We start from the raw sequence: 12510 nt of genomic DNA on the forward strand, positions 1-12510 counted from the left end.
GGGTAAAATATGCATCCCCCTTCAAAAATCCTCCTCAGGATGTGTTCTTCTAACACAGCAATGCACGTGCCATTTCTCCTGCTGAACACTTACATTTTTATGATTCACACACTTCATGAGGACCAGCTCCCTGTAAGCTCTCTTGGCATGAGTTTGGTTCTGAAATGGTCTGCTGAGCTTCTTAATGGCCACGTTTCTGTCAAGGACGGCATCATATGCAGCACTGTAGTGATGACAAACACAGAGGTCATGCACCTTAGAGTGTATCCAGCACTTCTCATGGCAAATTCCTGAACCTCAGGTCCTTTTCCTTTTTCCCACTGAGAAAAATACTGGGACAAAAAAAGAAGAGTTTCCATGTATAAAAAATTAAATTAAGAGATCAACAGGAAACGTAGCACCGCATCAGCAGAAGACAGCATACACCACTACTTCTGAACTCCAACTCCACTGGAAATTAACACTTATTTTCAAGGGGTGGGGGGAAAAAATTAAGTAACTTCAGATAAAAACAGAATAAAAACAGGCTGAGAAGGATGTTGTTTCACAAAGCAACTCTCTGTGCATGGCCACAGCAGAAAAGGGTTTTACTTTCTTCTGTTGCAGTTAAGAACACTTTCACAACGTGGCTCAACAACCAAGTGCCCACTTACCCAAAATGAATTTTGTGTTTTCCTTATGATATTTCTAATGGAATAGTTATTTAATCATTCTTTGAGACCATATCATCCAATTCCAATAACATAGCTAGAAACAGAACCATTTCACGAGGATTTTTACTGATTTCTGGTAACAAAAAATTTGTAACATATGCACACTTAAAACTTTTGAAAATGAAGAAACACATTGTTCAAGAAGTGAACTTTTAAAGCTGGGGCCCTAAAATGATCTTTAAACTTTTAAGTGTTTTTCAAAACTTTCAGCAATTTTTATAAATGTTACTTCTTATGTATTTGAAGCACTTGTTTTGGTGGTTCAAATCTGACTACATAATTTCTGACTTCTGAATACCACAAGTTCTAGAAGCATCCCCAAATGAACAACTACCTCAGACTCTCTTCCTGATTTTTCGTTTTACCAAGAAAGAGAAATTGCATGACACAAGTTTTCTGCTAGTCCATGAAAAGCAACAGTGTATTTCCCAGGAGATAAATCAACCAAACCACCCATTGTTCTAAAAATTGCTTTCCTAAGCATGAAGTAAATGTTCAGAGTGCTGCAAAATTTTTTTCATTAACCCTTGCTTACTCCAGACACTCAGTGACAGAGGCTAGCTAACCAAGCTGAGCAGAAAGCATACAAACATCAGAAGCTTAGTCACAAAGCCAGCAAAAACGTACATCTGCTCAAAATAGGTAAGAAACTGTTGGGAATGTTTGTCTGGGAAACCACACAAGAAGAGAAGAATCAGAAATACTGAATTTTCACTACATCTGCATAAATAACACACCAAATGCATCCCACAAATTAGAGTAAAGGTGATGAGAAGTTTTGCAAAGATTGCTTTTAGGATTTATTTAGGAAGTCTCTTGAGAGTGGATTTAAGGAAGTGACCTTTCCACAGCCACATCTGGAGTTCTGGGTGGTACTCCAGGCTTCCCAGTATGAGAAATATAAAGACTGGAGCAATTCCACTGATGAGCCATGATGTTTATTAGGGACTGGAACACCGGTCATACAGGGAGCAGCTCAGTGAGCTGGAGTTGTTTAGCCTGGAGAAGGCTTAGGGTAGATATTATAAATTTTCTTAAGTATCTGCCAGGAGAAGTAAAGAAGGTGGAGCCAGACTCTTCCAGTGGTTCTGGGCAATCTGCTTGAGTTGACTCTGCCTTGAACAGCTGGGTTGGACCAGATGTACTCCATCATCATCCATTCTGTCAGTTGGTAACAATTCTGTATTATCCTATTAATGAATAAGGCATGTGACTTCCATGACCCAGCCAGTCACATGCACAAACAAAGATACTGCACTCAGCAGTTAAACCACACAAGCAGCAGCTTAGGTGACAAGGCTATCAGAGATCCAGCCTGACTTGAATTCTCTCTAGCCACAGAATTTCACTCAACTAAACCTTGTGTTAGGAGGAGCATGGCATGTGATTTACAGCCTGACAGTATATAGCAGAAAGCAAACCTCCGGTCCAGCTGTCAGAACCATGTCTCTCATTCTGATGTAGTTCAGCCACAACAGGGCATCATAAAGGCTACAGCTAAAATACCCTTTAGTTCCATTATGAAAGCATTGAACAAAACAAATGCAAAGCCCAAGGATTTAAATTTAGAGGATCTTTTAACAGTTAAATATGCTGTCCCTATTGTTCATGCACATATACTGCAAATATACTTCAGCAGACAAATCTCTCAGCTAATCCATCTTGATCACCTAACTTCTTTTAGGATGAAAAGCCTATGTAAGACTCATTTGAACTATGTAAGAGTACTGTGAATCATTTTAATAATATTTTTTTGTATTTAATCTCATTAGATACATCATAAAATTACTGACTAGGAGATAGAAAACAACAATAGTTTGAGCAAACATTTTCTTCAGCTTCTGATCTCTGTTTGCTTTTCTGAATTTTCTCTCTCTGTCAAAGCAGCAGACAAAACAATCAATCTAAAATCAGAAAACCAAAGGCTTCTTAAGCAGTTGGCTTTTATGATCAATTCCTGCCCCTTTGCATACCATGGAAGAACTAAAGTTTCTAATCCTTTGTAGAGGCTATTTACTTTGAGACACAAGGATACTGACTGCCCTTCTATCAAATGGAAGGTGTCCAGCAACTTGGAAGTCATTACATAAATTCATTGCACTGGGTAAACCCACAGCCCCGATGGGTTTTTTCTGTGCTCACCAGAAAGAAGCTTTGGTTTACAGCCAGCCAACTCTGCACGTCACTACAGTGAAACGACAGACACCAGATGTAGGTCCTCTCTCTGCTGCTGGCAACACAAAATCCTTACCTTGGAACAGCAAGGTTAGTACTGATGATAAACCTCCCTCAGACAAACTTCAGTCGCTGGCAGGAGAGTGGCTCTATAAACACTTGGCTCCAGGGATCAGGAATAAGAGAGAGAGTAAAGAGTGTCTGTGAACTCTGGTGAAAAGGCTGAGTGTGAAAGTCACTCTAAATCTCAAATAAGAGACTGGACTTGCATCTAAAAGAGTTTCTCTGGAAACTCTATCATAACACCTTTTGCTCAACTGTGAATTTATTCTTTAATTTGTACAGTTTCTTGATTTTATAGCAGACTCTAAATTACCCCTGATCTTGTAATAAAATGATAGCTTTACTGCAATATGAGCTCAGAAAAATCCTCAGAGTTTACTACCATGTCTCTGGCAGCTGTACAGACAGAAAAGGCAGTAAATAAACTCTTTCCCCATAAATCCTCTTTACAGTTAGTAAGACATGGTAAATGTTAGTGCTAAAAATGCCTTTTAAAACCGTAAATAATTTGAAACAAACCTATTTAGCAAAGATAAAAAAATTTAGTAAATATAAATTCATGGCTACCAAGAGATATATGTAATCACAGTTATTTAACAAGGCTTTTTGCTGACTTTGGCAGGAAAAAAAATGAAACTCCTCCTAGTCAGATTTTCACCAACCCAGGTAATCATTTACCATAATATTCTGTGTGAGCTCAGACTATGAGGATCAATGAGCAGTGATCTGTTGTCAGGCACTTGGAGGACCAGGCATTCATTTTTATACCTATTTTGAAAAGAAATAGAAAGCATTCTAGTTTCATGTCCAACTTTCTATTTCAATAGACACTTACCAAATAAATACTTAAATTTATTCCTCCCATCTTTTCATCAACAGGGAAATTTAACATTTATCAATTCCATTATAGTCTACCTGCCAGAACAGACTGTTAAACCCAGAGAAAAAAAATGTTAAAGCCAACTCTTGGAGATGGGTTCTTAGGATAAGAAAGGATAACCTGAAAATCACATTTAACAAGAATGCTAATGATGGCTCATCCTCAACCACCAACCACCACCAATATATGGAGTGGAGCACCTTCTATAGAAATGCTGAGATACACATCTAAATGTATATGCACAGAGAGATAAAAAGAAAAGCATAGATGGATGTCTATGAATCCTTTCAACAGCAATTTCTCCGTGGCAATTTCAAAGCCCTTGGTTTCAGATAACTATCACTATTGCAGTTTCTGAAGAAGCAATTTATAGGAATGACAAGAACCAAATTTTTTTCCTACATCAAGCAGAATTTCTGTAAATGTGGTTTATGAAGCTTTAACCATAAAATATTTCAAGTGCTTTACATTCTCTCTACTTGCAGTCCCCTTTCAGCCAAGTACTGCAACAAAAATGAGTGAAAATGTTATTTTGCTTCAAGCAAACTTTTCTAAGTTTACTGTGGCATTGATTTTTTGGTGGGTTTGGTTTGTTTGCTCCTTGCATTGCCCTCACATATCAGTCAAAATTTTAGAATGAAATTAGACTTTCTCATTCTTAACTTGTTTTTTCTCCTCTTGATAAATAACTTCCAAGTTTCTAAAGGCAGACATTCATACAAACAGTGCATATTCTGCTCTTCAATAATTACTTTTAACCAGAAAAAAAAGTTGTTAGAGTGAAAACTCTCCAGAAAGTATATTTAAATATAGTGAATGTTTTCCATTAAATTAGCAGAAAAATAAATGAATTCCATACATGCACCAGGGTGCAGAAAGTTTGCCCCAAGCAGTACAAGTCAAAGGCCACTGTAACAAAAAGACTTTAGATGTCCCTATTAGATTTGGAAGCAACCCTTTGTGCTGAAAATAAAAAAAATCCAGTATGACTGTACTGAAGAGTTGCAGACCTCTTGTCAGGAATGGCTACTATACTCTCTGGATCAGCTCTATTCCCTCTGAAAATGCAGAGAAATTGAGACAATATTCAGAGCTGATGCTAAAGAAGACCAATACAGCCTCACGATGGATGCCTGCTGCACTTTTCTTGTTGCCAGCTATGGTTCCAGTCTGGTTTTTTGTGTGCTTCCATCAGCTCACAGCTTCTTGCAAGCCACTAGAAGCAGCTAGATTACAAAACATAACCAAGCTGCCTCCCCAGCTGCTGCACAAGTCACCATTTTTTCACTATCACCAGATTCCAGTTTCACAGAATGAATAAATCAGTTGCCAAGGTTTTCCATGAGGTTCCTCATCACTGCAGACATTATTGATTAGGCTTAAAACATTCCTTCCTGCATTGCAGGTGCAATGTGCATGTGAAACGTGCATGTGATACATGTGATCCATTATCTTGTGTTGGAATGAAGTAACATGAGAGAGGACAGAAGTGCCTGTATTTTTTGGGATTATCACCCCAGTCCTTGAATGGAAATTCAGCATTGCTGTCAAGATTAATAGTGAATTCTGTAGTGCCTAAACTTCAAAGCTGTGCCACAAAAATTTTAAGAAAGAAGTTCAAAGCGTGTGGCTCTATTTTTACATTTCAGCATTTTATCAGAAAGACAGATGGGCTCACTCATCCCCTCCCTATCCCTGCTTTGGATGCAGCCCAGGATGTGTTTGGCTTTCTGGGCTGCCAGTGCCCATGGCTGGGTCATGTCCAGCCTCTCATCCACCAGCACCTCCAAGTTCTTCCAGGCAGGGTTGCTCTGGATCTGTTCATCCCCAGCCTGTGCTGATCCCAGGGTTGCCCCAGCCCAGGTGCAGCATCTTGTACTTGGTCTTGTTAAAGGTCACAACCCTGCAAATTTGCTGAGGTGCACTTGATCTCTTTGTCTGTGAATAATGAAGATATTAAACAACCCTGATCCCAGTATGGACCTCTGAGGGGCACCACTGCTCATTGATGTCCATCAGGATTCTGACCTGTTGACCACGCCCCTCTGGATGCACATGTCCTCCCCTCAAATCCACCTCTTGCCATTTTAGAGAGAGGGATGCTACAGGGGACTGTGTCAAAGGCTTCACAGAGGTCCAGATAAATGACATGTGAAACACTTTCCTTGCCCACTGATGGAGTCACTCCATCACAGAAGGTCACAGGGTTGGTCAGGCAGGACTTGCCCTTGGTGAAGCTGCGCTGGGTGTCTCAAATCACCTTCCCATCCTCCATGTGCCTTAGCACAGCTTCCAGGAGGATTTGTTCCATGACAGTCCCAGGCACAGAGGTGAGGCTGACAGGTCAGTAGTTCTCAGGGTCCTCCTTTCTATAATTTTTAAAGTTGGGTACAAAGCTTCCCCTTTTCCCATCATCTGGGACTTCACCTGGCTGCCATGGATTTTAAAGCATCATGGAGAATGTCTTGGTAACTTCATCAGCCAATTCCCTCAGCACTCTGGGATGCCTCCCATCAGATCCCACAGACACGTGTGCATTCAGGTTCCTTGGTGGCCATGAATCTGATCTTCATTTACAGTGGGAGGGACTTTGCTCCCCCAGTCCCTGTCCTGCTGTCCCTCCACTGCAGAGGTGTGGGAAGACAGGTTGCCCCTGAAGACTGAGGCCAAGAAGTTGATCTTCTTCAGTCATCTTCTCTCTGGTAGGGGTGTCTATTGCCTGGCTCAATAGCCTACATGCTTACATGCAAACACAAAGTCCAAGCTCACATATCATTCATCCCTTTACTCCCACCCATAAAGGATTAAACTGTGTCATTGCCATTTTCCTAACTGTCCAATTCTGAATCCGTATTGCTCATTCTTTGTCAACTACTTCAGTCATTGCCTAAAATGCCAAAGCCAAGCAGCCTTTTGCAGCAAAGATAAAAGTGGAAGCAGAATTCATTCATAATTCTAAGGACAGCTGGATCTGAAAAGTTCTCTGTGAAATCTATCTCACAATTTAGTCATGCTGAGAGAGTTCTTATCTGCCAAAATTTCAGATTGGAAGGTCTGAAGAAAGGTGTCTGAGCCATCATATATAAGACAATGTAAAAGAAGCTGCAGGGAGTGGAGAAAGAATGGAACACTTATTTTTAATAAACATATTTACAATAAAAGTTAGTTATCTTTCTAAATACCTGAGCTGGTGATGCCCTAACAAGAATCTTTTTGCAACCCACCAGTTACCAGTTGAGCATATTGATGCAAGATAAAACCCTTTCCATAGTCATTTTCTCTCACAAAGACAGTGGGGATACAGGGATACAGTGGGAAAGGCAATGTGGAAGCAGCTATAAAGTTCACACATTGCCTGGCACACCACTCAATGGGCTCTGGTTCTGTTTGCCAGGAGATTAAAATATTCATGAGGATGCTGAGTATGGAGCATGTTTACACACTTCTCATCTGCATGTGCTCTGCTAATTCTTCGTGCTTGGCTCGGAAAGCCGCTTGGCTGTTTAATACTTTTCTGAACAGAGCTGTAAAATCAGTACTTCATACTTTCTGGTCTTGAATGTCTCTTGTCACCAACTCACTACACAGCCTGCTAGCTGCCAGGAGCTTTTGTCAGCTGCCAGCCTAGGAAATTCAACCTGGGCAGCAAAAGGAGCCAAGATTCTTTTCCATCCTGCCTTGAAAGGGCTCTAGACCAATACGCTTCCTTCTACATGTGAAGCATGTAAGAGATGACAATCTCATGGTTTCCAGAGTATCCTGCACTACTCACTCTTGGCATGCTCAAGGATTTACCAAAGTCAGAGCAAAGTAAAAAACTGAAAAATGGACCAGAGCTGGGGGTGCCTATCAATATTCAGTGGCAGGAAATGCATGGGCAAAAGAAGCTTAAGCATGATTTGCAGGTAAACCATATTAAGTAGATGTTTACCCCACATCTGGAAAATGGGTATAAGACACTGAATATGGCAAAGAGATCTGACATTTGCTGCTCAGAACTCAGCAGGGAATGTTAACTTTGGACAGTTTTCAAGATTGTTAAGCAGCACAGCCAGAAAAAGTCCAGTTTCCTTGTTTAATAGCAATTTAAAAGACATGGGAAATAATGGCACTGAGGCAGAGACTATGCACCTGGCAGAAGCTGAGTACCTATCACATTCAAAATGTCAGCCACATGATAAACCTGCTATTTTTGGGACCTACAAACTGGAATAGAAACCAGCTACTATCTTACTATTATTCCCTCCCAACCATAATTTAAAAGACTTGCTTGCTTGCCTGACAAACAGAACAAAAGCTGTCACTTGGGTGAATAAGAAATGCTATTTCATTTTTCTTGCTGCATTTCTCAAATGATTAAAAACCAAAATTCAAGAGTGGAATAAAAGTGTACTGCTACCAATCATTCACCTACAATGGGATAATCATGGGAGAAAAAGGGTACGAAGTTTAACCCTAAAAGGCTGCTCTAATTCTTGTTTCCCCCCAAACTAACCCTGCAATCTCTACAAGGCTGTTCTAAGCAGACAAAACCAGCACATTTTACCTGCGGCATTACAAGCCAAAACGTCTTTTTCCAGTGGGAACAAAAGGAAAACTATTAGGTGTTGCATAGAGGTAAAACCTTACAAAGAGAAGGCCATATAAAATATGGCTCAGGCCTGCAAATTTGGATATGTAGAAGAGGACTATGGGAAAGAGACACAGCTGAATTAGGGGTAGAAAAACGAGTTATATAACCCTAGCATGTTCACAAAGTGGTGTATGGTGGTTGGCTGAATTATGTTTGTTAAGATTTAATCCTGTGTAACTGAGAAAGGCCTGACTGCTTTAAAATGCCTGGTTTTTGCAATAAAGCAACTCTCCTTTGCACCTGCCCGGGGACTCTGCGTCTCTCCGGACCCTCACCCCACAATTAGGTTTTTGAGTTGCCACATTACACCAGAAATTTCAATACTTAGTTGTTTAAACAGAATTTTAAAACACTATTTGAAGCCAGGAAAGAAAAAAAAGATAAAAAACCAACCAACCCCCTCAAAAGAAATTCCACACAAATAACACCCACAAACAAACCAACCAACTCCTCCATGTCCTATTTTTGAATTGCAAAGTGACTCCTGCATTTGACTCTTCCTACTTTCTGCTTCCCTTTCTAACTATCTGTATCTACTGCAGACTTCTGCCCACTCTTTGTTTTCCCACTCATGTCATAACAGACATGCCTTGCATTGTTCACAAATTTCACCCAGGCTTCACACAGAATATCTTGTTTCATACTGTCTTTCTATCTTCCACAACTACTTTTTAATTTTTTTGGGCTGTCACTGGCTCTTATGATTGTCTAAGGACAGCTCCTGGGACCAAGCACAATATATTGCTTTCTGTAAAGCACCATGAATACCTGTAGACTACATTCATCTTAGAGAATAAATATCAGCAATACATGCTGAAAAAGAAAATTTAATTACCTGAGCTGCATTTCTTTCCAGACTGGTTCTAGTTTTTTCTATTTCTGGTTCCACTGCTCCTTTGTTTTGATGCCTGCCCTTTTATTTAGGTGCTCTGTCCTATTGCCCCACTTCCCTGATTCCATGTGGCCATGGCCATTCTCCTACCACAGGAGAAACCCCTTGGTGCTAAGAGGGAACAGAAGTGCTTTGTGCAATTGGTCTCATGTGAAATACATGGTGATGACCAGTGATGATGATGCAAGGGTGCTCATGTCAGTGGGGATGGGATTTCAGGGGAATGACATGGAAGGATAAGCCTGAAGTCTCTTAAGGAGCAGCCACAAGGCACTGACAGGAGTTAATGCCAATCCTGGATTTCCAGGAGGAGCAAAGAGAGCCTCGAAAAAAAATCTGTCCAGTAAGTTGCATCATAGTAGCGACCCAGGACAAATGTGAGAAAAGGGAGATCTGTCAGCAACCAAAAGGAAGCTTTTTACAGTGTAGGAACAGATAGGCACCTGACATCTGTAAGGAGGGTTTGAAAATATCACTGTCTAAAAGTGTAAATTAAATGGAGTTTCTAACCAACTTAAGTTTCACAATCATCAGTTACTTCTCCGCAGACGCAGAATTTACCAGCAGCTGATACATTTTTAAATGGCTCCAAGGGCACCACAGGTCTCCAGCCACGGCTGTGAACTAACCTGCTCTGTGCCTGAGAGTTGCACCAATCCAGCTGAAAACCCTGGCTGCCAGGGCTCTCAAATGAGTCTGACTCTGCCTTTGCAGTACTGAATCTGCGACCAGGTAAAGGGAGCATTGCTGCCAGGGTTCACAAAAACAGATTGCACAGACATGGCTCCCTCACAAACTTATTTGTTTTTTCCCCCCATAAACCTGCAGAGTATAAATATGGAATAGATTTTGCCTGCTTAACTGTTGTAGTCATGGAAACCCTACTAGTTCTTTAAGGAGAAAGGAGTCCAAAAAGGACATAGAAATATAGGCAGTGTATTTTAGAGACAGAGGGAATGATTTCCTTGCTATAAAAGAATACTGTAGCACATTTTATTGCATACAATTTGTGATTACCACTACATTTTAAATTTTAGATTTCTCTCTACAAGCAAAGGGAAATGAAACAAAAGACAAATGTGAAATATGTGGTGACTCCCTGCCTACTAGGAATCTCTGCATTCTGATACAAAAAGGACATTAATAAAACAAAAAAAAAGAAATTGAGAAATATTTTTGGGTATATCCTTTTTCTTTTTTTTTTTTGCCTCTTTCTCACTTATAGACAGTTGTAGTAGATAGAAAAAGCGTCAAGAATCAAAGCAAACAATGACTCAAACACAATCCGTCTGTCCTATTTTTTAGATGTTATGTATAGTTTGTCACATGGCAACAGTTCTCTGTGATCCTAACAGCAGTTCCTTCCATATCCAAGCTCAGTTCTTTGCTGCAAGAGCACTCCAAGACATGGCCTCTTCCTCCCACTCCATATGCAAGCAAACTGTCTGTGGATATGTGTTAATATGCAAACTCTAATAAATCAGCTTGAGAAACACAAATCTGACCAACTTAAACAAGCACCTCAATATTTTGGAGGTCAAATACAGAGAGATACTCAGCCTTTGCTGCACCCACTGGGAATCTCTCAGCACCTGAAAATTCACATGCTGGTGATCCAGATTCCCAATACAACCTGGGAATCTGCTGTCTCTCTCAAGAACTGAAGCAGAGATACATCAGAACTACAAAGCAGAATGCTGTGTTTCACATGTACACAAGATCAATGGGTGACCAAATACACACAGTTTTTGGTGTTTCAAAGTAACAACATGCTAGAAAATCCAAAGAATACCACAGTGTAACTGCAAACTGGGGGCTGGGGAAATGTCCTGCAATGTACAAATGAATGAGAGAGGTTTGAAGCTTGCTGTGAAGTTTAACTTCTGGTATTGCAACAAGACTTTCCCAAAATGTAAAAAAAAAACCAAAAAAAACCCCAAAAAATTTACAAAAAGGAGGAAACAATTTAAATCATCATGTGCTGCCATGTGTACAGGATGATATTAGCACTGGGAAACATGGCAGAATTTGTTCATACTGGAATGCTTATTTCACTATCAGTACAGCAACAGTTCCCAGAGCAAAGTGACAGCTATTTCCTACATTCTTCTCACAGAACACACTCTTAAAACTCTCTAAAAGTTGTTTTCAGAAACCTCCTCCAGAGCAGGATGTCAAAGCACATCAGCAAAGCACACAACAGTTTGAGGAAGAGAACACTGGCTGAACTAATGGACACAATTTGAAGAATCTACAACAGAATGGGATCAATCTGCAGTGCCAGCCAACAGAAGTTTAAGCACAAAAATCTGCAAGATGTAAGTTTAACTGGAATGAAAGCAACCAAACTCATGACATGTGCACAGTTCTGCTTCACATGGGACTCTGGGGCTGACAGAATTAATGCTGCCACTCTCTTCAGGGCCACTGAAATTCTAGGCATATCCAAATACATTGTTCACCCCCTTTTGCCTCTGAATGACATGTATTCTTTGTTCTCCTCTTCTGAGGAAAATTAGTGATTGATCCCACAGAGAACAGCTCTGAACTTCAATGGAGCTATACCAGTTTATACATGAACAAATGTTGATCTCTATCAGGAAATACAGTATTTCAATTCAGTGACACAAAGAAATCAAAACAGTATTGCTGGGATAGCAAGGCCATGATAGAGAAAACTATTCAAGTCTCAAAACTTGAATACACCAGTGTCCAGCTAAACAGTACAAATAAAATTGTGTATTAGTTGTAAGACACTGATACTACCATTATTCTTTGTGTTTTTCCCACTGCATTACAGCAAAAGTGTGAGCTTGGAATTGTTTATGGTCAGAAGCATCAACTGCTCTTTTCTATGGCTTTTACCATTATTCCCATTGCAGTATCCCTTGAGATCCTTATAGCCAGCCCAGAAGTCAATGGTGCTACACAAAACCAGAACTGAAGGATAATCATTGTACAAAAGAGCTCAAGTGTTTCTGCACCTTATAGTGGACAATACTTGTCACATTTCCCCTCCAGCCTTTAACCACTCTGGGAAGTGGCTGAGTCATCACCCCTGCAGGTATTGAAAAAGATGTGCAGATGTGGCACCTGGGGACATGGTTTAGTGATGGACAGTGCTGGGAGAACTGCTGGACTCAGTGATCTTCAG

General features: G+C 40.3%; 1 protein-coding gene across 6 annotated transcripts in view; it reads right to left on the reverse strand.

Annotated features, from left to right (window-relative positions):
- MAPK10 (mitogen-activated protein kinase 10) overlaps positions 1-12510 on the reverse strand; it is a 145705-nt gene that overhangs the window by 53117 nt on the left and 80078 nt on the right. For all 6 annotated transcript variants that reach the window (XM_074540826.1, XM_005485328.4, XM_074540827.1 and 3 more), the window contains one exon: positions 94-223. In XM_074540826.1, the coding sequence (XP_074396927.1) occupies positions 94-223 (130 nt within the window). The remainder of the gene's footprint in view (positions 1-93; positions 224-12510) is intronic.

The sequence above is a fragment of the Zonotrichia albicollis genome, chromosome 5 (assembly GCF_047830755.1).
Source record: "Zonotrichia albicollis isolate bZonAlb1 chromosome 5, bZonAlb1.hap1, whole genome shotgun sequence".
Taxonomy (NCBI): domain Eukaryota; kingdom Metazoa; phylum Chordata; class Aves; order Passeriformes; family Passerellidae; genus Zonotrichia; species Zonotrichia albicollis.